Raw genomic sequence first — 25,904 nt, 5'->3', positions numbered from 1 at the left:
AACAACCTTCAAAGTCTTTGCACTGTTGAAAAAAGTCGCTTTATATTCCTTTGCAAATATGAATAAAGCCAAATCATGGGGGAAAGAAGTCACTGGTGGACTAATTTCACTTCCTAGCTGAGGCGTATTTCAGTAATTATGGTTAAACAACATATGAATCGTCAGATTGATTGGTATTCCCATCCAGTGCCTTCGTTCTGACATTCCATTTCATCCTCTCTGTCTCCTTCTCTCACTGACCCTCTCTTTCAGTCTGGCGTAGGCGTCTCATCTGCATCCCACTCTCTGCTCTGAATGACTCTCCTCCACTCTGTATTCATCTCACCCTTTGGTGCTCTGTTTACTTTGTGTGTGGGCTCGAAATGTGGACACACTTATTACATCCTCCTTATCTTCAGAGGCAGGGGCAGGTGCTATCGCTGGCATGTGTTCATTCGATTGCAGTTTCCCAAGAGACACTGGAATGGCAATCATATGTACCTTATAGATACGTATACATGAATGTGTACTATTCATCCTCGTACCAGACCAACGGGACAGACTAAACAGATCAGTGTCGAGAGAATTCGGATTTAAATTTTATTTGACTTTTTTTGTGGGTTCATAGTATGCAGAGAGTCCGTGTGACAGGTGGAATGAAGAACTGCACCCAGTGGTTTCTGGAAATGAACGACAACAAAAACAAATCATGAACAAGAGGAGGAAATTTTCCATTCTGCCAGACAAGCTGATTCTTGATCTGCACATGTACAGTACATCACGTCTGTTTGTCTTTGGGTTTGTGTGCGCACGCGCGTGTGTGTTGTTGCACAAGAGATGGATGATTGCCATGGAGGGGGTATCTGCCTCAAGGTGTTTGTCACGATGGCTGCTTCCCTGGCACAGATGCTCGTGTTCAAGGCTACGTGTGTGTGTGTGTAAGAAAAATTGTGTGTAATATAAACACCTTACACAGCTATCTATATCTATCCATCTATCTATCTCTATCTATCTATCTATATAAAAAGTAGGTCTGACCCTATTAGTGTAGAAACTGTAGAGAGAATGCAATTCTGTAAGATGATTTCTCAAAAGCACAGGAAGAGAAAAAAAAAAAAAAAAAAAAAAAAAAAAAAAAAAACGGAGCTGGAGTTGTAACTGGTACACATGTGTTACCCAGCATCCTCCTGCTTAGCTGTTATATACGACATCGTTTCCCTAACAGCCCAAATCTGGTAACAGTTTATTAGATAAAGGTCACTGCATCAAATCAAAGGGAAAAAAGTCCCACAGAGGTACCTGGATCAGCTGCTCTGATACATTTATCACCCAAATACACTCTTAATGTAGCCTAAACATCTCGCTGCTACAGACTGCTATTTCCTGCTGACTAAAGTTCATCATGTTTTTGCCAGTTATGATACAAATACCAAATGAATGTTGTATTCGGTATTTGTAGATTTTATTTTATTTTTTTACCTGTGGCAGGCCACAGATTAAAAGCTAAATAAATATATGAGCAGAAGAGGGGGACAACAAGGAAGAGAGGTGCCACAATCAAACAAATAATGCCGGGATTACGTGGAAATGTCAGCGGACCCGAACGCAGACTTTTAGACAGACGTAATAAAGAAAAAGCAAACCTTTTATTAGGCTGATGTGAAGTCCACAGAAAGCACAAAGTCCACAGAAAAAGCGCAAAGTCGAGCCAAAAAACAGGCAGGTGATAAAATCCACAGAAAGCACAGACGGGACTATTTATACACTCTCAAAGTGATGGGTGATAAGGATTAGACACACCTGGGAGGAAGTGAGACACAGGTGTATATAATCAATACAATGACAGGGGAGGAAGTAAAACTAAATGCAAGACACAGGGGAAAACTAACTACCAAAGTAAAACAGGAAGTGAATAACAGTAACAGAAATGGAAACAGAGTGAACTTGATCGAGAGTAAAAGAGTAGAAACAGGAGGACACGCTGAAGGAATGAAGCAAACTCCAGTAAAAATAGACTAGGACTAAAAAATAAGCAGAACTGAAAGCTTTAAATACAAATCAAACCCAAAACTAACAACAAGGAAACCAATAAAACAACTGAATAAGAATAACTAATAAAACAAAAGCACAAGAACTAAAAACATCCTGTATTAAACTGACAGTAATTAAAACGCAGCCCAACAACAGTCAGAAACTAGAATCCAAGTTTCACACAAAACAAACTGAACACACAACAAAACCCACAAAACCCACAGACGAGGACAGGAATGATCTGTACTATACTTGATGTTAGAAAAAAACAGTTTTAACTTTATTACAGTACATTCAGTGTGTCTGCACAAGAAATGTGCACATTTATACTAATTTGTTAAAGATTAAGGAAACTAGCATCAGACAACTAGAGAGCGTAAGCTTGATCCAACAGCTGATGCTAACGATAAATGCACAGCAGTACTAAACACTCCACTGTACACACATTTGCACTTTTAGTTGGTAATTAACGGGTACTTGAATGTGGAGTCTTCACCTCTCCAGCTCATCCCTTAGCTATTATTTAATTTAAATGAATTCATGAAGAGGTGAGGACTTCTTTACAGGCAGCAATTATACCGTCGTCGGCCTGCATAGCAACAAACTGAGCGGAAAGGCTTTTGGTTGGATGGTGGAATTTCTTTATTCCAATATTTCTAGTAATTACAGTAAATGTCCTCAAATTTTACTTCAAGATCATATCTGTGGCTTTCATGATGCAGAACCTTATTTAAAAAATGAATCATTGTTGGGGTATGAAAAAGTTTGCCATCGTCCCATACAGTATAAGGTCAAATATTCATAATTACATGGAAAACCCAACAATGAGGTATAGCATATACTGCATGAGATAGGAGCTACTCATAATCATTACATGGAAGGCCATTTCTTTGCATTTAAAGCCCAACTTCTGCCGCACTCTTCAGCTCAAACTGTGTCTGCATCAGCAATTCACTCCACAGCTCCTTTCAAGTAGGCTTTTAATTACAGGCAGTTATTCCACGCTAGCATTTCTGACTGTCAGTTGAAGTTTGCCCATTTCAGAAGTTGAATGTATTCAGGCTAAAACTCCCACCGTGTCATAGGAACACCTTTACTGTGTGGAAGAAGAAGAAGGGGAAAAAAAAAAAAGAAGAAGCAATTTGCTCATAGTCTAAAAAGACAGCAACCTCGATGGTTTGCTCTGAATTTCTCATTATTCCAACCCAAATAGGCTATTGTATGGTGCGTGGCTGGGGCTGATAGGGGTTGCATTGTAGAATTGGCTTACGAGAGATTGAAATACAAAGAAAATAAAGAAAAAAAAGGTACAATGAGACTAAAATTAGAACAATTGTTTCCTACAAAAACAGCAACCAACTGGGGTCGATGAAAACTGGACACAAAGGATAAATAAAGTATATATCTATTTAAATGCTAATTCTGTTAATATGACAATTAAGGGTGCCAATTTATTTGGCACAGGCTGACATGATTTTACGAGTTAAGCAGAGCTCTGGCAATCACCAAAGTCATTACAACTCATCCTCTGGAGACCCTGAAGTCCCATGAATTGCCCATGTAACTAACAAGGCACTCAGAGAGCTGTGCTATTAGTGAGGTTAAAAACTGTTTTGGCTGACTTTGCCAAGGTTCGGATACATTCAGAGAAACCTGTAAACATGCATGTAAATCAGTCGCGTTTCAGTGGTGAAACAAGCTGAGCCTTTTTTACGTGTTGATGTCTCGAAATGATTTTAAGAAAAGCAAACCTTTGCTTTGACAGGAGTGCTGCAGGGGTAACAGCACACACACGAAGAACGGCAGCAACACAAAGCAGGCAGAGCAGAAACGGCAGCAGCTGCATTCAGATTTCTAATATCACAAAATGGGACTCTTAGCCTACAGACTGTGAAGTAAAAATTTCAAAAACATGTATACCAATACCAAGGATGCATTAAGAGCGTAAGCACTAGTGCGCTCTTCTCTCTTTCCACCCACACTGCTCCAACAGTGCTGTGGAGTGCACTCATGCTTAATGAATTGAGACAGAGGGCCAGATAAATGTGACCAGTTCAGTAAAGGCAGCGGGCAGACACAGAGTGAGGCTATAGCTTGCTCATATAGGGATCACCGGAGGCGCCCCTTAGTCTGATCCCTTCTTTACTCTGCTTCGGGTTGGCATAAACATCTAATAGGGCCTAAAAGCCTTAGATGAGAGAAAAACATGCTGGGTAAGTGGTTGAAAATGGGACATGGAAAAGGTTTTAGGACATTCCAAGAACAAAGCATACAGTGAGCGTCTGTTCTAATCTCTCAGATATGTGTCCCTGTATTACGGGTAATGGCAGCGTGCACGTGTGTGTGTGTGTGAGTGGGTGTGTTCATTGGCCTGTATCTAGATCTACTGTATGTGCTCTGTACATTTGTGCATGTTGGCACTGGTGCATAATTTTCTGAATCCATGTAGGGGTGGCTCTTTAGGTAGAGCAGGTCATCTACTAATCGGAAGGTTGGCGGTTCGCTTCCCCGCTGCTCCGGTCTACATGCCAAAGTATCCTTGGGCAAGATACTGAACCCCAAGTTACTCCTGATGCGTTCACTAGATTGTGAATGTTGGATAGAAAGCACTTAGAAGTAGGAAAAAAGCTTGTATGAATGAGTGAATGAAGACATGTTGCATAAAGTACTTTGAATGCTCAAGTAGTGCAGAAAAGTGCTCTATAAGAACCTGTCCATTTACCGTGTTCAGGGTTGTGTGTCTGTTTGCTTACAGCACACTGCAGCATATCTTTTCTTATGCGAGTGTGTTTCTCACATTTAGACCTGATGTCTGACAACACATAATGAAATTTTATGTACATGTTTATTACTCCAAAAAGTACAGTGAGTTTGATACTCTGTGTGTGTGTGTGTGTGTGTTGCGCTAACAGGGCCAGCACATATCATAGTCTGTTGGAGATGGAGAAGATGTTTCCTTGTGGGTCAGTGAGCATCTGTCACTTCACATGAAGGCAACCAGGGATGGGTGAGACACAGCGGACAGAGGACACGGGAGGGTGGGGGACAGAGGGGGAGAGGAAGTGCTCCCTCCATTCAGCATCATGCAAAATAAATAAATGAATGAATGAATTAATGGATGCAAACTGGAGCCAAGAGAGATGAAAAAAGAAGATACTTTATAGAAGAGTCAGATGTGGAATAGTGAAGGAGGAGAGAATAGCAATATATTTGCCAGGGGGGACCGGGGGGTGGGGGGGGGTGGGGATGGGGGTGGGAGGGTGGGGGGGTTTGTTACATAAAGCTGGGATCACACACAGGTCAGCGAATCAGACCCAACACAATAGACAGAAGGCAAGCAGTTCAAGAGGAAAGACTAAATAATAGAAATAAAGTAAGACACACACTTACCCGAGAGCCTCCAGTGAAAACAAACTCAGCTACTGAGTTTCCTTCTCAAGGAAATACTATTTTCCAAAATGCCATAAAACTTGTGGAGAAAAAAAGGGAAATGATAGAAGCTTGTTTATTGGCTGCAGCATTTCCCCTCAGTTGTCAATAAATACTTCCTCCCATCCAACAGAGCGCGCGTTTTAGTATTTATGGGTTTTAATAGGAAGAGCGTGATCATCATATTGACCAGCCTGCTCGGATCCTAATGGGTGTCTTAAATCTCGGGGAAACACACTGTATTCTGGGGTGAGTTACAGGCAAATTAACATGGAGAGGGAGGCCGCCAAGGCTGCTCCTGCCGGAAGGGAGGAAAATAATCACTTGAATGATTGTCGGACATTTAGGATAGGTAGGGAGAGGGGGAGCCAGCAACAAGAGGGGAGAAGAGGCAATAAACGATTTTCATCAGTAGCCGAGGGAGAATGAGATGGGCTGGAGAGGGTGGGTGGAATCCAATGTGCTCGCCTTCCATTATAAGAATCATAAAATACTTTTAATGACCAAATATTGGGCTCTTTGAAACTAGATATTGGATCATATTACAAGCATTATGGTGTCACACTTTGGCTCACACACTTTGGTGCAGACAAACTGTGTAATGTCGTAGCGTGGATCTGTACTACCGCTGTAAATCCATCACAGCTTAAGATAGGCTTATTAAGGGAATGCAATATGATAGCGACACAGAGGACGGACACTGCAGTGTGCTGAAAGCATGTCGGATTCCTGCTGATGAAAAAGCATGTTTGACCTGTGCCAATCTTAGAACCAACTGGCTGTTGTCAGATGAGACTCCGGGGACGTAAGTTCCCCTGTTTTAAAAAAAATTTGAGCAGATATCTGGTCAAAGCTTTCCTGCTCTGTCTGCCGGTCACTGCTTATGAATGCAGATAAACAGTTTTCAGATGACAGCAAACTGCATCAACATTGCATTCTGCTTCTTTTGCTTCCACATCGACTACACGGCAACTTAAATGTCAGCGCAGCTCTGACTACAAACAGAAACCTGAAATCCTACAGTACCAAAAATCTTGCCTCCTGCCAACAGCTTCATCATATTCATATGGAGAAATATTTTTTTTATAGAGATTCCACATATACTGACTGCTTTCCACAATTTAAATGTTGGACAACTACCCACATCCTACTTTCCGTTGCCCATTGCCCACTTACAAACACATGAACAGTCCTAAATTTTTGTGGTAGTTTCACTTTAATGGAGACCAACCAATAATACAGAAAAAAAAAAAAACACATTCCATAAATATTATTAACAATCCTAGGGTCCTTATACGGGCCCAAATACATGTGAAAATGAACCCCAGGAATGTTAAATGGTTAATTTGCATGTCACTGAGTGAAATAGGTATTTGATCCCCAAGTAAAACATGAATAAGTACTTGATGGAGAAACCCTCGTTGGCGAGCACAGCAGTGAGATGCTTCTTGTAATTGGTCACCAGGTTTGCACTCATTTTGGCCCACTCCTCTTTACAGAAACTCCTTAAATCCTTCAGGTTTCTTGGCTGCTACCTCTTCTTTAGCCACTCCTTTGTTGCCTCGGTGGTATGTTTTGGGTCAGTGTCAGACTGGAAGACCCATCCACGACCCATATTCAGTGTTCTGGCTGAGGAAAGGAGGTTCTCGTCAAAGGTTTTACGGTAGACTGACCTGCACCCTTAGCAGAAAAACAGCCCCAAAGCATAATGTTTCCACCTCTGTGCTTGATGGTATGTTAGCATTCTTTGGGTCATTCTCAGAATTTCTCTTCCTCTAAACATGGCAGGTTGAGTTGATGCCAAAGAGCTCGATTTTGGTTTCATCTGACCACAGCACTTCCTCCCAGGCCTTCTCTGAATCATTTACATGTTCACTGGCAAACTTAAGACGGACCTATACATGTGCAGCTGTCACCTTCTCACCCATTCCAGCCTTATGCAGGTCTACAGCCTTGTCCCTGACATCCTTTAACAGCTCTTTGGTCCCACCCAGGGTGGTGGAGAGAACGAGATGGACAGGTGTGCTTCATGCACATAATGAGTTGAGATCAGGAGTATCTGTAATCTGTGCACCACACATGGGCAAACAGCCAATCTGTGAGAGACACAATTCTGGCTGGGTTTTAGGGGATCAAATACTTATTTCACTCAATGACATGCAAATAAACATGTTTTTTTTTCTGGATTTTTTGGTTGATATTAAAATTAAACTACCATAAAAATTAGAGACTGTTCATTTCCTTGTAAGAAACAATTACTGATTCTCCACGTCAAAAATAAAAATCCATAGAATGATGCTGTCCCACTAATTATTTAGAATGAAGAATAAATATGGCGTTCTGAAGGTCAGAACTAAACTTGGAATAAAGAATTTAAACATCCAATAAAGATTATCAGTGTCTATAACAGCCGGGACTTCAACACATGAAGTCAAAGATTGTGTCTTCCTGCTCCATCCACCCCCACCCCCCCAAATCCTTCATTTCCCAATGTCTCATTTACTCCAGCCATTAGATGGTGTTGACCCAAATTAAAAAAAGAAATGCAAGACACCAAAAACCTACATTATTATTGTCTCCTGCAGTTTATACATGTCTCAAGTCTGAGCATATAAACTGAGTTTTATTTATTTTAATGTGAGCCAGCAAGCAATCAGAAAGTCTGCAGGTTTAAAATGAGACAAGTTACAGAAGGTAACTTGAAGAAGTTCAGAACTGTATCACAATCATCAACCAAATGTAAGAAAATCGAACTAAAGCAGAGTTTTAGATGAGTTTCAAGTGGACATGATGCACTCATCAGAAACTTGTTCAAATCAATCAAATTAAAATACGGCTGTACTTGAGGAAAGCAAAGAAAACTATTAGTAAAAGTACCCTCAAAGCTGTCTTAGAGGATGAGCAGCAGCTCCAAACCACTTGGCCAAATGCTCGAGGTGGGTTAAAATGTTCCAGCATTTCACAGCAGGTGACCAAAAAAAAAAATCTTATGTATCCAAGCGTGTAGGTAGGATATAAAAAGAGAGAGAGAGAGAAAACAACACTACAGTAAATAAAGTCTACAGTGAAATGTTGTGGTGGGAATGTGAGACTCTGAGGGTGTTTGGCTTTGGGTGTCAGTTCCACGCTGGTGAAGGAGAAGCTGCACTCAAGTCATACTCCATCTTTGTGGAGAAGGATTCATACCGCAGCAGGATAATGAGCACAAATGCCGAACATTGCTTTGCTTCACAACTTGAAGACCAAAGAAACCCGAGGAGTGCTGACCATCAGAGACTTTTTATCCACGTTCACCTGAACTCAACCCCACTTAACATCTTCAGCGATGGTTGAAAGGTGAGAAAGCCGAGCACTCCTGACATCAAAGGAGCGTTCTGGAACACTGCAAAAAGGATACTGCTAGGATAACACGAGCTTATTCAATGACATATAAGCTATACTGAGTCGATACTTTCAAACAGTGAAAGCAAAAACATGGACGTACCAAACGCCAAACTGATACTGTGAAAATGCATGTAGATTTTTCACTTTTCACTTGTCCTGCTGATATTATAATTTGCTATGAAACGCGCTTTAAGAAATGAGAACTAAAACGAGTACTGCACTGCAGCTTTGTACTGGAGGAAAATTCATGTAACTTACAAAAACCAGCAGAATCTTTTAGAGGTTCACACACTTTTAAAAAGCAAATACAAAGGATTTCTATACGGTTCCTCTGTTTTTAGGACTTGTAGGTGTGTGTTTGACTGAAATCTCCTCTGTGGGGTCATGTCACATTTCTCAACTCTAGCCACCTTTAGCCTGAGCAAAGGCCCAATATCCCATAAACTGTGTCATATATTCACTAAAAATGCACACTCTGTGCTTTTGTCCCAGTAAGAAATGGAAGAAGACTGAAAATGACCGGTCTCCATTCAGCTGCTTAGTTAAAGGTCCAGGAACCACTTATACCAGTTTACTGGATAAACTGATAATGGCTAAATTCATCAGTGTGTATTAGCAATGTGTATATGAGGCACTGGCAGGAAAACGACTTAACTAGAAGGGTACTTGGAAATTAAACTCAGCTAATTTAAGTGATCCAGATCTGCATGAAAGTGAATCATCCTTCTTCATGTCTGTGTAGGTTCTCAGTCATCCAGGTTAGGGCTGGGCGATATGGGCCAAAAAGTAATATCTCAATATTTTTTAGCAGAATGGCGATATACGATATATACCTCGATATTTTTTCTTCCCAAAGGTATAACAAAAAGGCCCTTCAGAGTCAAAGCTACATGTCCCAGATGTATCCAAAAAACATAAAACCACGGCTGCCCAAATCACGGCAGAATTAAATGTGCACCTCAGCTCTCCTGTTTCCACCAAAACTGTCCGTCGGGAGCTCCACAGGGTCAATATACACGGCCGGGCTGCTATAGCCAAACCTTTGGTCACTCGTGCCAATGCCAAAAGTCGGTTTCAATGGTGCAAGGAGCGCAAATCTTGGGCTGTGGACAATGTGAAACATGTGTTGTTCTCTGATGAGTCCACCTTTACTGTTTTCCCCAAATCCAGGAGAGTTACGGTGTGGAGAAGCCCCAAAGAAGCGTACCACCCAGACTGTTGCATGCCCAGAGTGAAGCATGGGGGTGGATCAGTGATGGTTTGGGCTGCCATATCATGGCATTCCCTTGGCCCAATACTTGTGCTAGATGGACGCGTCACTGCAAAGGACTACTGAACCATTCTGGAGGACCATGTGCATCCAATGGTTCAAACATTGTATCCTGAAGGCGGTGCCGTGTATCAGGATGGTACAAACCAACTTCTGCTATGGAGCTGAGGTTTGGTGGGGCCCTCCTGCCTGCAGCCAGGGACTCTTGGGGGTCCGGGCGATGCCAAAGCGTACGAACAGACGCAGTACGAAGGCTGTACACAAAACACGGTGACAGCGGAGGATTTCAGGTTTCCAAAACTCTCCAACGTCACTAGAAAAAGTTGCTAAATTTGTTGCTAGTTGCTTTTTGGAAAAAAAAGTTGCCAGCGGGGTCTGAAAAGCCAGTGAATCTAGCGACAAAGTCACTAAGTTGGCAACACTGCCATACTGTCCCTTCCTGCGTGATTTACGGCTGAAGCAGTGAGAGAGAGAGGGGGGCAGTGTGAACTCGTGGATCAATAAGTATGATTATAACGCGACATAGACTATATCGATATAAACGATATTGTCTCATCTTATATCACGTATGAAAATATATCGATATTTCTTAAAAACTCTTCAGTCCTCAAATCAAAAGGTGGAGAGACCCAGGTATTTAAACTCCAGTGGGCGTAGTCCCCTGGAGTTGGTTGTGACACACTGTCACATGCACCACGGTGTGAAAAGAGGCGTGGGTCATTACAATCTGGATGAGAAGTGAAACGTCTTCAGGAAACAAAAACAGGTCCAGTCGCCCTTTTTCCAGCTCCAGAGAACCCGCCTTCACCAAGTTCCACGAGTTTGGCTTAATTTGTTTTTATGAGGTGTCAAACTCGGTAGGTAGGAAACGTCCACCATACAGAGAGACATTTAACTTTTCCTCTACACTGAACCTCTCAGTTTGTCAGAAGCCTCAAAGAAACTTGAATTAAAAAGTTAACTTTTTCACAGCTGATGAGAGGAAAAATGTGGTCAGTATGACAAAACCCAAACAGAGGCAACAACCCAAATGGCAGAGTCATCTTCTGATTGGCGATGGAATCGAGTTATTGCTACAAATCTTCTCTCTGCTTGATAAAATGACCGCTGCTATCAGCTGACAGTGAATGTCATTGCTGGCGAACAGAGGAAATTGCGCCTTGAAGTTTTGAGTAATTGAATTTGTAAAAGTCATCGTATTACCCTGTGATGTGAAATGCAGATTCAAAGGGGGTTTCAATTTACAAAAAGGGTCGAACCGCTATGAAATTGCCACCATTACAGCTCCCAGACACACACAAAACACACACTGTGTCATTAACCCAGCTTCCCATTTCACATTGCTTCTGGCGTTACTGCACCTGCCTCAGAGGAAGCTGAGATGTGTGACTATAAACCTCAGATGGTATTTTGTTACTGAGGGACTGTGAAAATGGGCTCCACACTTTGGCTGATAATTCTAATATCTTTATGACATGCCCTGTCAGAATTTAAATATCCTTTGCAAAGCTTCTTGCAGTAAGAGGTGCGCTGGTGAGGCCTCCTCATCCACAGAACAGAAGCTACGGTGAAGGACATGAAACTAAAACACACACTATGAAGCATATTTTCCAGACCCCCTGGGGCAGGCTTGACAAAACACGGAGCCTTTATATTTATGTGGTGTATGTAAATAGAGCAGGCAAGACACTCCGCAAAGCAAGGTGAAAATAACTGTGGAAAGAAAACACTTTGCAGATGCATCAGTTTTTGTGCTAAATGGGTGAAGAGCAAAATAATAACAGGGCCCCGAGCAGCCTGAGGTTCTAGGATTCTTCCCCTAAAATTTTAAGCAGCAAGATAAAAATAATTCATCACGCACCACCATGTAACGGGCAAATGTATCTGAAGTACGTAGTGTCTTTGAGCATGGGCTTAAAAAAAATGGAAAAAATAGACAAAACCATATTTATATACCGTCTCGCATACAGTGCCACAGAGGAGGGAAAGAAAACATATGAAACCAATATTTAAAGGGGGGAGTGTTTTCTACATAAGTTCCTAAGTCTTCACAGGCACTCTCTGTGAGGTAAAAACACACACTTCTAACAGCTCTCACAGCTCTGTTTGCAACATTTTTTTTCCGCACATCTTTAATATGGTCTTCTCATGCACCCAGCTCTGGCTGAGAGCATGGAAGCCCCACCCACCTTCAGTTCCAACCTCCTCTTTTCTAGTGTCAGCCAATCAGAAGAGCGTTAGCTTAAAGGGAGGGCTGAGGTGGGTAAACCACTCTTCTCAGACTGAAGATGGATTGAGGGGCTGTAACAAGGCTTGGTATAAGATAAATGAGGATTATTTTGAACAATAAATCATGAAAAGCTACTCTAGTAGTGTTCAAGAATAAAAATATGGAGCTGGTAATGAGCAGAACAGGACCCCTTTAATGCCTGAATCAAGTTGAAGTAGTTAAAGGAATATTCAGCTATAAAGTCCGATTATCAAACCTTTTTGGCTGTCAATGACAAAGTTGCCCTCCTCATTTCCTGTGGTGATCTTATACGTGATCCCATCACCGTCAGGGTCCTTTGCCAGCACCGTAGCAACCAACGTGTTGGGGCCCGCGTCCTCTGAGACGAACGTCCGATATCTGATAAAAGACACAGAAACGAGAGCACAATCAGCACCGCAGCGACACACAGCCATCGTTTTTCAAATCCATTCCATCGAATTCATACAGGACCTGCAGTTCAATGTGTCCCATTGATAAAAAATAAAGAAGCCCATGAAGAAAACACTGACTCATATGTGTCACACAAAAATCTGTTAGCAGCCAAATGCACCACCCTCTCTACATATCATAGAATTTTTTTCTGTATTTGCAATGTAGTTATGAAAATGATGATCCTTACTTTAGTTTGATGGACTGTTGTTTAAAGAAATGGAGAAAAATTACAGCATAATAATTAGAATTGGAAACATTTTGGCTCATTCCTCCAGTCTGGCGTCACAGTTTGCAGGGCGACAACGAGACCACTGTTTGTGTTGCACATCGTCACCAAAGAGAGCTTCACAACACGTGTACAGCTACACACACAAAAGGCCTACCTGTGAGCCCTGTGTGAATGGTACAGCAATAACAGTGGTCCATATTTGGAGCCACCCTCAAACTTAGTGAATGTATAACATGTAACAGAGGTACGTTAAAGGCCACGTGTTTGATGAGAGAAATCTATTTTCTGAACGCAGCGCTGTCTATTTCATGTCGTACTGGATAGTTAATTGCTTCCTCCTGGAGCCCCAGGTGTTAATCAGTCCCTGAGCAGATATGTAAGCCGGCAGAGTCCTGAGCACCAGCATACAGAGCAGCCACAGGGGAGCACAAATGACTCAGAAATTCACCTTTCAATGCAATTCTCCTAAAAACCATACAGCTCCAAAGAAGTACAGTGAGTCACATATAGACAGGTTTACTCCATCACACCTTCCACCACAGAACGTCTCTCATCCAGCAACTTCTGAAATGACCGAATGAGAACATGTGATAGCTGTGATATTACTACAGTAAAACAAGTTCTCAGCACAGTACTCAGGCAGTCTTTTTGTGTTGGTTTGTGGTCATCACTATTCCAGAAGACGCTCGTGGCTGAAAGCTAATCAAATTTCAAAGGTGTGCATGTCTGTTGCTTTAGGGAAAAGGTAAAGAGTAGATCCTTGTGAAGGTAAAGGATAAAATATCACCTTAGACTTGCTCTTACAATTCTGCTTAAAGCTTTTTAAACATTTAAGGGTGCAGCCCTCATAAACAAGTGTATCTGTATATAACCATGAGGTCAAAGACACAGCCCTGATTAACCTATCAAATAATATATGGATATAATTAAGGGCAAAAATGCAAATACTGTGCCTGTGCTGTGGCACTCCAGAATCTGGCCCAGACACATCCTATTTGCATTAATAATCTCTGAGATGTCTAAAACTCTTGAGTCCATCTCTACTGCCCATGCTGTAGGTTTAAAACAACACATCTGCATAAGCTCCCTCAATCCAGTCTGCATGCTAAGACCAACACCTAAGCCATGAAGTCCAAGGAACTCTGTTTATCCGTGGCAAATTGTGGCAAGACACAGATCAGTGCGATGGTATGAGATCATCTCTATAAGTCTCAGGAACACAGTGGCCTCAATAATTGTGAAAAGGAAAAACCACCAGGACTCTACAGAGATGGCCATCTGGCCAAACTTTGAAAATTAGGTCCTTGTTCAGAGACCGGGGACCCAACAGTCACTCTAACGGAGCTTCATAAGTCCTCTACAGAGATGAGAGGCCCTGCCGGAAGGATAACCGTCTCAGCAGCACTCCATCACTTGGGCCTTTGTGGTCGAGCAGTTAGAGGGAAGCCACTCTGAGTAAAAGCCACACGACAGCCTGTGTGGACTTTCTTAATGAATTTAAACGACTCTGAACACAATAAAAACGACCGATGAGTCGTTTTTTTCTGATGAGTCAAGAACTAAACTTTTTAGAATGATGTCCTCCTTACAGTAAAATATGATATCACACTGTGCTGGTGCCTCTCAGTGACAGGGTCATGGTCAATGAATCACTGCAGCAGAAAACCTGCTTTAAAGCAGATCCCCACAAAGCAGTGATCCTGCTGGGGAGACGCCGATGAACCAGGACAACGCTGCAGTAGATTCAGGTGAAATCCCTGCCTCTGTCAAGGCATTTGAAGCAGCCAAGCTTATTTATATATTTTTATTGGCCAAGTTATTCAAGTTATTCATTTGGCTTGACGTGCATTTACTATCAGGCTCCACACGCCGAGCTCAGTGCAGCTTTTTGCTGTGAAATTCTCCTTCGGTTTTATCTTTGTATCTTTGTGTAGCACTTTGAACCTCAGCTTTGAACTCTTCCATGGCCTTGCTCATACATCTCTGAACCACTTGATGTGCTTGAAAGCAAAACTTTTCTTGAAAGGCTGACCCTTCTACCTTGCTAGACCCTCTACAGTCTTCAAACGTATTTCAGCTGCCTTAATGTAAATAGCTGATAATTACATAATACATGCCACCATCTCCGGATCATTAGTTCTACATAAAGAACCGCCTTGGCATTAAGAGCAGGAACATTTTAATGAAAAAGAAACTGCAAATCTTGAATAGAAAACCTCATAATTATTATAAAAATGATCTATACTAGTGGTCAAAGGAAGATGATGACTCTGAAGCAAATTTTCAAAGGTGACCTTAATTTTTGAGACTGTGAGTTTGCAGGGTTGACAGCTTGCTGAATTCAGATTAAAACAAAAATAATATATATAAAAAAGGACAGAAACATGCACGTTCAATTTAAATTACTAGAAACAAAAGGAAACGCCCAAAAAGGAGTAACTATGAATGTGAGAAATGGGGCAGATCTCTGCTACGATGCCAAGAAAATGCTGTTCGATTAGTGAAATTTTAAGAAATAACCTCAAGCGACTTTCATCTCTCTGAAAATCATAAACTCCATTCTTAAAAAGCTGCCAAAATACTTGGTTGTTGACCCTCAGTGGTATCCAGCCATGCGGGCAGTTTTGTGTTAGTTGTTTAAGTATTCTGAGATATTAATCTTTGAGACTTTTGTCACAATCAAAATACCAACATGGTATTTAGAAATCCAGATGGTGTGATTTTCAATAATGAAAATACAGACACTACTCTTGCAGTATCTGCAAACAGATTCATCCATGTTCTCTAAGTTGTGCCTGAAAAATGTAACATTTTCAGCTGGATCTCCCTTCATCCAACAGTTGATACCTTCATAGATGATGATTTCAGATTCAGTCAAGCAGACAAATTCAGAACAAGTTAGAGTGTAGTGTGGTTATATGCCAGTCATATAAAGATACAACCAAACACAACCATATTTTCCTTTTCTAGAACTTCTAGATTACTACAAAGCCACTCTGACTTCATAAGATGTCATCGGTCCCACTTTCATCCAGCTGGTGTACACCTCCAGGAATCAGCAAAGGGTCTGTTGGAGCTCCAGTGCAGCACAGACTGTCTGTCCTGTAGACTTCAGCTAGTGACAGGTGGCTGTGCAGGAGTAAAGTTAAGTAGCATTAAGATTCTGTACACTGTTGCTACCCATCCATCCTTTTTCTTCCGCTGATACAATTCATTCATTAGCTTTCAGGTCTCCCCTCCCTGCGCCCCACCTTTAACTGTGTTTAACGGACTTCGTGTAAATTCCAGTTTAACAACAAACTTCTTGTGAATAGTTGCTGCTGTCTCATCCGTGTCCTGGGCCCTCCTCTGAGCTTCGGCCTCAGGCCCTGACATTCTCACTTGCAGCATCAAGAGCAAATAACATGTAGATTTACCAACAGCAAAACATCAACTCAAATTTACCTGTGTTTACATGCAGCAATGAATGTTTTAGCCTATTAGTGGGCATAAGTAAAAGATCAGTGTTGTGTTATTATATCTGTCTGACTCCATAATCCTTTTTAAAAATATTTATAGTTCTTTCAAGTTGTGCAAAATGTTCACAGAGGTTAATCAAATACATTAACTAAATTACTGTAACAGCTGCTGCAGCTTTTGTCTGGTTCATCGACCTGGCTGACTTAGGGCCAGTGGGCAGGTCAGCAGATCCCTGCATTAGGAAGGTATGACCCCCCCCATGGGTCCATTCTTGGCTCAGTTCTTTATTCGATGTATATGCTCCCCTTGGGCAGTTTTTAAAAAACATGGCATCTTGTTTCATTGCTATGTTGATGAGTCGCAGATTTACCTGCCACTGAAACACAAATCGACGAGTCCTCTGAAGGACTGTTTGGAAGACATTAAGACCTGGATGGCTTTTAATTTTCTTAAGCGAAACAAACAGAAAGCAGAGGTCATTGTGTTTGGTGCTCCTGACCTCTGCGATCTCGGCCCTTTAAAGATTTATAATAAACCCTTTGCGAGGAACCTGGGAGTAATCTTTGACAGCAATCTGACTTTTGACAAACATGTTAATGCTGTCATTAAATCTAGTTTCTTTCATCTCCGGCTGCTTGCAAAGGTGAAGCCATCCCTCCGTTTCAGAGAGTTTGAGAGGGCTGTCCATGCCTTCTTTCATCTCGACTTGACTCCTGTAATAGTCTTTATTCAGGTGTCTGTCTCGACTTCACCGACTGCGGCTGGTCCAAAATGCTGCAGCGCGGTCACTAACTGGCACTCGTAAGTGAGACCACATATCCCCCATATCAGCACAGCACCCTACACTGGCTGCCGGTCAGTTTCCAGACTGACTTCAAGGTTTTATTACTTGGTTTTAAGGCGTTGCACGGGTTAACACTCCCACATTCCCACTAGAAGTGTCCCGAGGTCCAGCTTAAAGCACAGAGGTGATCGGGCCTCTGCAGCTGTTGCTGCAAAACTGTGGAACAACCTGCCGCTTCACATCCGGGACCGCTCCAACACTTTTAAAACCCCATTTTTATCCTCTGGCTCTTAAATCGGACTGAGTTCTGGGTACATTATTGTACTGTTTTTACTCAGGGTTTTATTATTTTATGTTTCCTGTCTTAACTGTCATTTTATCTTATCTTTTATGTTATTTGATTATTTTAGATGTACAGCACTTTGGTCAGCTGCTGTTGTTTTAAATGTAATAAATCTGACTTGACTTGATTTGAAATACCAACCGAGACTACCTACAGCATTAAAATATGACGTCACACTGTGAAGTCCTTTAATAAATCTATCTAGTTTTCCCACAGGACACCATCTCTGCTGAAAGATGCAGTCACTGACAGACCGACTGAGGAGAAGTCCTTATCGCAGCAGACTGCTATCCAACGACCACTACCTCATCTGTGTGTGCACTTAAAGGCAGGACTCACAGATCTGCTGTTCCTGCTGTCATTTATCACTGACTCATTGCCTGCCCACGTGAGTGTGCACATTCAAAATGCAGTCCTAGTAACTGACAGCCCGATTGAAAAATATATCTGTCAGTCACTCTAGCAGTGGACTGTTTATTTTGCACTGAAAACAGGGTGCTTTCATTTGGAGATGAACGCTGATCATATTCTGTCAGTGGAGTCTTTCTGCCTCAGCAGCTGTTGGACTAGTTCAGCTCGGGGAGATCTCTGATGTGCCACTCATTTGCTAGTTTGTAAAGTGTTGTTGCAGCTTCTGAGTAATTTCAGCTCATACTCTACAAGCCGCGCACTTCCATACAGATCAATACGCAAGCCAGGTAAGGGGAGATGCTGTGCTTTGTTTCTTTATTATGCAGTCTCTGAGAGTACATAGGGCACATTGATCAACTGGCTTCCACTTGTGGGCTAAGGAAGCTATTTGAAAGATCATTAGATAATTGCTTATATTTATCTCACCTGAAAGCCGGGATGAACTGAGGCCTACTTGTGCAGTTCTGTCTGCAATTTGAAGGCAAAATTACAGATGATGTCTGTGCAGCTAAATTTATGCATGACTCCTTCAGAGGGGCTACTGAGCCTCTTTTGTCCCGACTCCTTCCATGAACTCTACGTCTGCATTACAGATGCAGACAGAGTAACCATTATAGATTCAAATGAAGTCAGCTTACAATCAGGCTTATGATTACAACACAGATGAAATGGTAACAATAGCTGATGTCAGTCTGTATTTGTCAGCACGGCACATCAACTTTTTAAAACCTCCACCATCTGCGGCTACGTTTCCCCAGAGCCGAATATTCCAGATGTAATCAGTTTAAAAGCACGAATCAAACAACAAAACTCCATAAAAACTCCTCAATTAGAATAAAGCAGACCAAATGAAAACAGTTTCCATGTAAACAACTGAACATAATTACTTTCTGCTCCCGTGCAAAGCTTCTATTCTGTAATCTTTCTTCACATGTTAGCCTTGATATAACAGTGTACACTGAGAATACTGCACTCCTACTCCTTTAATATAAATGGAGCCACCGAGCTGAACTTTTCCTTTGTGGAGAGGTTTTAAATACACATTTTCAGAGCGATGACATGTTCAAGACAGCGCAGAGATAAGACAGACTCTGAGGAAACCAAATGCAGGTCATATTTATCACTTCTGCTCGTATCATGCTGTTCTGGGTGCACGTGGATCTTAATTTTTTACTATTGTAAAGCTGAACTTGTTCAGGGTTTAAATTTTTGTTTGGGGAAATATTTTAGTCAGAAGTGAAACGAGAAGAGTTTAACAAAGTTTAAACTCACTCTGCAAACGGTCCTCGACAAATTAATGTCTCAGTTAGGCTTATTTATTAGTTATTTCTGAGCTTGGAATGATAATTTTACATATGCACTTGACTTTGTATCCAGTGCAGTTCGTTAGATAAGAGTGATGATCACAGAGAAATGCATCACCCTTTTCTCATGCACAGCATAAAAGCATGACCCACATATACTTCTAGCCATTAAAGCTAAGAATGATGTAAATTTCATAAATACTCACAGAAAAGATTATATTACACTGTCACAGCAATTTTTTTCAGGACAGATTTTAAGGCTGATCCTTGTTGACACTTAAATCAGAATAACCCTAAATGCTTTCAAGCAGATGCTTGTGGGCGTCCACTGCACGAAGAACTGCCTCTGAGTGAATTACAGGGCACAGCAAGGAGAGAACAGGTCACTGAGAGGGAACACAGTGAAGCAGTCATACAACAATAAGATGCATTCTGCAATCACGCTGGGACTCTACCACAACTCTAATTTGGCCCAATCAATATTTCAATTAAATGAGAACAGTCTCACGCACACACCGACACACTAATTAGTTTTTAAACTTTTTGTTTTACACTTTGGTTCAGTTTGTTTTCATTGTGTCGATCTGGGGAGAAAAGTATGCATCCCTTAGGCTGACGCCTGATGTCAGTTGTATAAATTAATTAGAGAATTTAATTATGGAATTGTATTTTAGTTTATCCAGATAAAGCATAGATGAAGAATGGAGGGGGAACATGGGGATAATGGACTCTCTGTGTGTGTGTGTGTGTGTGTGTGTGTGTGTGTGTGTGTGTGTGTGTGTGTGTGTGTGTGTGTGTGTTGATTCATCCAACTGTTTCTCACTGTGTTTATTTAGCTCACTGTCTAAATTCCCTCTAATCTGTCCTTAAGAACAGTATTAATAAGCACTCTGCTTGTTTGTCGTACTGCAAAAACGAGCAGAGCTGAAACCTGAATCCTGTTTTTCACGCCTTGAGAACTGACAGCAACAAAACAACCTGATTCCCACTCAGAGCCCCGCCAGGTGAAAGCAGTGATGGATGTCGGGCTGATGGATCAGTTGTAGTTCTAACTGAAGCAGATGTTTACATGCTCTGGTATCCGGTATAGTATATTCAGGTCTCATTGTGGTCATAAAGGGGGCGTGGCCAGAAGCAATCCTCAGGTAGGTTGTGGTACTAAGTGTCACCATTACACCACCATCATGAGCCTGAACCCTTGATGCAAGGCAGGATGGATCCATGCTTTCATGTTGTTTACCCCAAATTCTGACTCCACCATCCACACGTAGCAGCAGAAATCGAGACTCATCAGACCAGGTGACATTTTTTCGACCTTCTATTGTCCAATTTTGAGGAGTCAGTGCGAATTGAAGCCTCGGTTTCCCATTCTCAGCTGAGAGGAGTGGAGCCCGGTGTGGTCTTCTCCTGTTGTAGCTCATCTGCTTCGAGGTTTGAGGTGTTGTGTGTTCAGAGATGCTCTTCTGCATCCCTCAGTGATAACGAGTGGTTATTTGAGTGCCTTTTGCCATCCCGTCAGCTCAAAGCAGTCTGGCCCTTCTCCTCTGATCTCTGGCATCAACAAGCCATTTTCACCCAGAGAGCTGCTGCTCACTTTGCAGACCATCCTCTGTAAACCCTACAGACGGCTGTGTGGGAAAATCCAGCATCCACACCACATTCAAAAATCACTGACCCCACCTTTCTTCCCCACGTGAATAAGCAACAAAAAAAAAAAAAAGGAAGATAAGAGAAACGTCAGGATTTATTCATCTGCTGTTGCTTTAAATGCAGAATTCATATTGAACAGCAAAAAAACAACATGTCTGCATGTTGACCTTCGTGGTAACCTAAAGTGAATGTCGGGTTTAAATCCAACATGACCTCAACTCCATGGAAGCACTATTCTCGCTCTGTGGAGACACCATCATCGCTCTTACTGATTCAATGGGGGAAATCAAAAGGCGGAATGAGAAATAAGTTTGTATAAGAGAAATCTAATTTGGAGGGAGAAGTCTCCCAGAACAATAACAGGTGACGCCTGAGCAGAAGTTATGAAGAGATGGCACCAGAGAGACGCATCAATATATCATAACAAAAATTAAAACAAAACAAAACACCAAATGCATTTTAAAAAGGAGATAAATTGGGACTATACCATTGTTGACTTTACTCATTACAATAACTTCATATTAAGGAGAAACACCAGTTATAACACACTTTTTCTCTCTCTCTTATTAACTTTTTCTTAGATGTTTATCTTGTCATCTAATAAAATTAACACGGTGCAAAAAAGGGTGCAGATATCATCATCCCGACACTTTGAGCCCTGAGAGGAACTGTATGTGCAGTGTGAGAGCAGCTGACCTGAAAGAGAACACAGCAACAGTGATCCTTGAGATACTTGGCTGTAACATGAACAAGGAGCAGTACCCTCCATGGAGAAGAAGACTAGAGGCTGAGATAAAGGCAGCACAAAGGGAAGTTAGCCAGCTATCAGAGCTGCAGAAAGGTGTGATGAAGACAGGAGTGTCTAAGAAATACAACAGGCTGTCCATACCTGAGGCCTTAGAGGCTGCCAAGCAATGACTCACAGCTTTGGCTAACCACCTGAAGAGGTATACCAGAGAGATTGAAGCCAGGGGAATAAACCAGATGTTCTCCACTGAACCATCTGAGGTATACTCTCAGTGGCAGGGGAACAATATGAGAACAGCACCCCCACCAAGGCTGGAGATGGAACACTGGAAGAAAATATGGGAGAAGGATGCAACACATAACACCAACGCTCAGTGGCTAGTGAGCCTAAGAGCAGACCACAGCAACCTCCCTGAACAGGATCCAGTAACCATCACAGTGGCAGACATTCAGGAAAGAATCTCAGATATGAAGAATTGGACAGCGCCAGGCCCTGACATGATTCACAACCACTGGCTAAAGAAGTTAGCTGCACTCCATGAGTGCCTGGCAGCACAAATGAACCAGCTGCTAATGGATAACGTGCACCAGAATGGCTGATTGAAGGCCGGACAGTTCTGATCCCCAAGGACCCCCAGAAGGGACCAGTCCCATCCAACTACCAGACAATAACCTGCCTCAGTACGACATGGAAACTCCTGTCAGGCATCATAGCAGCTAAGATGAGCAGCCACGTGGCTCAATACATGAGCGGGGCCCAGAAAGGAATTGTTAGAGATACCAGGGGAGCTAAACACCAGCTACTAGTAGATAAAACAGTCACTCAAGACTGCAAGACCCGACTGACCAACCTGTGCACCGCCTGGATTGATTACAAGAAAGCCTATGACTCGATGCTGCACACATGGATCCTGGAAAGTCTAGAACTGTACAAGATCAACAGGACCCTCAGAGCCTTCATCAGGAACTCAAGCTAACTGCTCAAGTCACCATCAAAAGTGTGGGATTTATCAAGGAGATGCTCAAGTCCCGCATAGGCCTGAACCTCCTCAGCCAGATCATCAACAAGACTGGACAACCCAGAGAATAGACTAGATAAACCTTACAGCAGAATTAAACATGTCTAAGCCTGTTGGACTGCAGCTGTAACTGCCAAAAGCTGTCTGCTAGGTATCAACTGTGCTAATTCAAGTCGAACTGAACTGAACCTAAACCGCGCTATCATTGGGAGTATTTTTAATGACATTATTTGACAAATTAAATAAAATACTGAGCAGTAAACTGTACTGACAGCCTTTCAACAAAGTCTGTGATTTGTTGAATGAAATTCTAATATTTTATTTGTGTGTGGCTGATAACTTGGCACACCAACATCTCATCCAAAGATGGTCAATAAAGTAGACCAAGGGCTTCAAACTGAGTGCGTTACAGACACTTTTACATACAGAATATGGCCAGGGTCAGGATCACTTTCTTTTTTTTTAGCAAGATAATAAAGATCAACACCATGTGTAACTATAAAATAAAAATAAATACCAGTTTTCAGGAGGACCATAACGTTTTTAGAACTGAAACCTAGATTCAGTATGAACTGGCAAAACATGTAGAAATGTGGCTCATTATCGCTTACTTTTGACTCCAAGGATCAATACAAATAGGCCACATTTTCTGCCTGGATAATGATATATTAATATATTTAATGACCCCTCTCTCTGTTGCTCCTCTTTCCGCTCTATCCAGCACATGCACCAACTAAAACACACACACACACGCACATTTCCCCCTGCATGCACACAACAACAGAGGGACAGTAATGAATTTTATCAGGAATGTAATCCTCCCAAACTATCCCTACTGTATTTGTTCCATCAAACATGACAGACGTCATCATGTGTGCACATTTAAGTATATTTGTACAAGTATACATGTGTGTTTGCCTGCATGGAGGACTCCGGAGCTCCGTTCGTGCCTCAATGATGAATCATAGATTGTCAAGTGCTGTTTTTAGGGCAGCTGTGGCAGAAGGTTCAGGGTTACAGAAGAAGAACTGACAGATTATTCTGCTGTCGCTGACAGAAAACCAATACAACCAACACACACACACACACACACAAATCCCCTTCCTCTATAAACAACAAATATAAACACATGCATATCAGATGCACAACGCATGAATGCACTTTATAGACACATCACTCTGTCCATACCAACACCCCACTTTCTTGGGACCTTCTCAATTACTGAATGCACACACACACACACACACACACACACACACACACACACACACACACACACACACACACACACACACACACACACACACACACACACACACACACACAGAGTTAGGGCTCAGGACCTCCTGAGGGTGCTAGTGGGCATGGTTGATTGACCCTGCCTCACCAATCTGCCCAGCTCTCTGCCAGAAAAATCAACCAATTAAAAGATGCAGACACCACAGCAGCATGAGTGTGGTGTGTGTGTGTGTGTGTGTGTGTGTGTGTGTGTGTGTGGGTGGGGGTGTTAACAGCAGCTGTGATGCTGAACTGGGAAGCTCTCCCTCTCTCAGGTTCTAAGTGAATTAGCTCTGGTTGCCTTATTTACTTTGGTGTCCATGAACTGCACAGAAACCTCGGTGACAGATTTAAAATAAAACCACTGATCACAGATGGCTTCAGATGAGCACGTTTAGGAGCGCGCGAGAGATATTTTTTCCACAGATATAGATCAATTTGAAATCAGCAGGGAATTGTGGAGCTGAATCAATGCAGCTCGACCATCAAAGAGGAAGACGTGGACGCAGCCCATCTCGCTCTGATCATCCATCTGGTGCATCAGTGCTGATTGAAACGTTCGTTTCATATGAATCTGAAATGCAAAATCTGATTCAAAATTCAAGCAACAAACATGGAGGAAGGAAGAGAGGAATGCATGCATTTAATTAAACAGAGACAGGCCAACCTCAACACTGCAATATTCTCCTCTCGGCCCCAGGAGCTCCAAAGATTTAACAGAGTTGCTCCTCATATTTTATAACTTGAATTAAATGATTAATTGTTTAGAAACTGCTTGTTTCAAAGGCCCGAAGTTATTCACTTATAAAGTGGGAAAGTTAGCAAACCTGCACATTTCAGAGGGTGGAACGAGGGAAGGTGCAGCTCAAACGTCTTTCCTTCGATCGAGCGCTCGATTATTTATTTCAGCACTAATTTAAATCTTCTATGAAACAAGCTGCAGAAAAACAGAACAAAACAAGAAACTCTGTGCTCACACTACATCAGAAATTATAATTGCATGCAGCACCTCAAACGAGCGAACGGCAGTTTGCACCTAAAATGTGTGCAGCAGCCAAGTTGGATCATCCTTACACTCAACAACTTAACCAAGAGACACTGCAGGAGACTGTTTGCCTTTGGCAACGCACAAATGAGTACACAGCAAAGTTGGTCCTTCGGTATCTGCACCAAACATCATGCTGTCATCAGAACCTGTCAGCCTCTCCTGTCTCACCCTGACTGGCAGGCAGGAGTCAGCAGCAGAATAATACAGAGCTTAACAACGCGTGTGTGTGTTTTTTCTGCATTATACCTCTTATACAACGAACACGTGCACAGAATCAGGAGTTCAGAAGCACATCTCTTACTTACATATGCTGGGAGAACTCAGGCGCCTCATCGTTGACGTTTGCCATCCTAATCCGTACCGTCGTCGTGCCTGTTCGAGGAACCTCCCCCTTGTCTATGGCCATGACCACAAACTCGTACAGGTGATTCGGTCTCTCGTAGTCCAAAGGTCCCGCGGGGAAGATTGTTCCATGAGGGGAAATGGTGAAGTCTGGGCTTAGGGTGTAATAGGTGAGCTCTGCATTCTCCTCTGAGTCACAGTCACTGGCTGAAACTAAAGATGAGAACAGAAAAAAAAAAGAGGTCAGAAGAGACAAAAAGAGGCAGCAAAGGTTGGATTTAGCACTGCTGTGGATGGTAACAGCCGCAAGATGGAAGCCAAAGGTGTTTTTCTTGCTTTCTCAATCGTTTCTTGTAGTATATGCACATAACACATACTTCAAACATCCACATTTATGTTTGAGATTCAGTTGTTCTGCTTTTTTCCTCCCTTTACACACAATACAACCAAATGAGAAAAACAGTGTGTTTAAAAGGCTGAAAAATCTCATTAA

General features: G+C 42.1%; 1 protein-coding gene across 1 annotated transcript in view; it reads right to left on the bottom strand.

The window, feature by feature from the left end:
* Window positions 1-25,904, bottom strand: part of LOC115778226 (neural-cadherin-like) — a 319,537-nt gene that overhangs the window by 181,041 nt on the left and 112,592 nt on the right. The window contains 2 exon segments of the mRNA XM_030726290.1: window positions 12,580-12,722; window positions 25,375-25,624. Of these exon segments, the coding sequence (XP_030582150.1) occupies window positions 12,580-12,722; window positions 25,375-25,624 (393 nt within the window).

Source organism: Archocentrus centrarchus, chromosome 3, assembly GCF_007364275.1.
Source record: "Archocentrus centrarchus isolate MPI-CPG fArcCen1 chromosome 3, fArcCen1, whole genome shotgun sequence".
In the NCBI taxonomy this organism is placed as follows: Eukaryota; Metazoa; Chordata; class Actinopteri; order Cichliformes; family Cichlidae; genus Archocentrus; species Archocentrus centrarchus.
The sequence above is the reverse complement of the archived record's forward strand: the minus strand, read 5'-3'. Positions and strand labels throughout refer to the sequence as shown.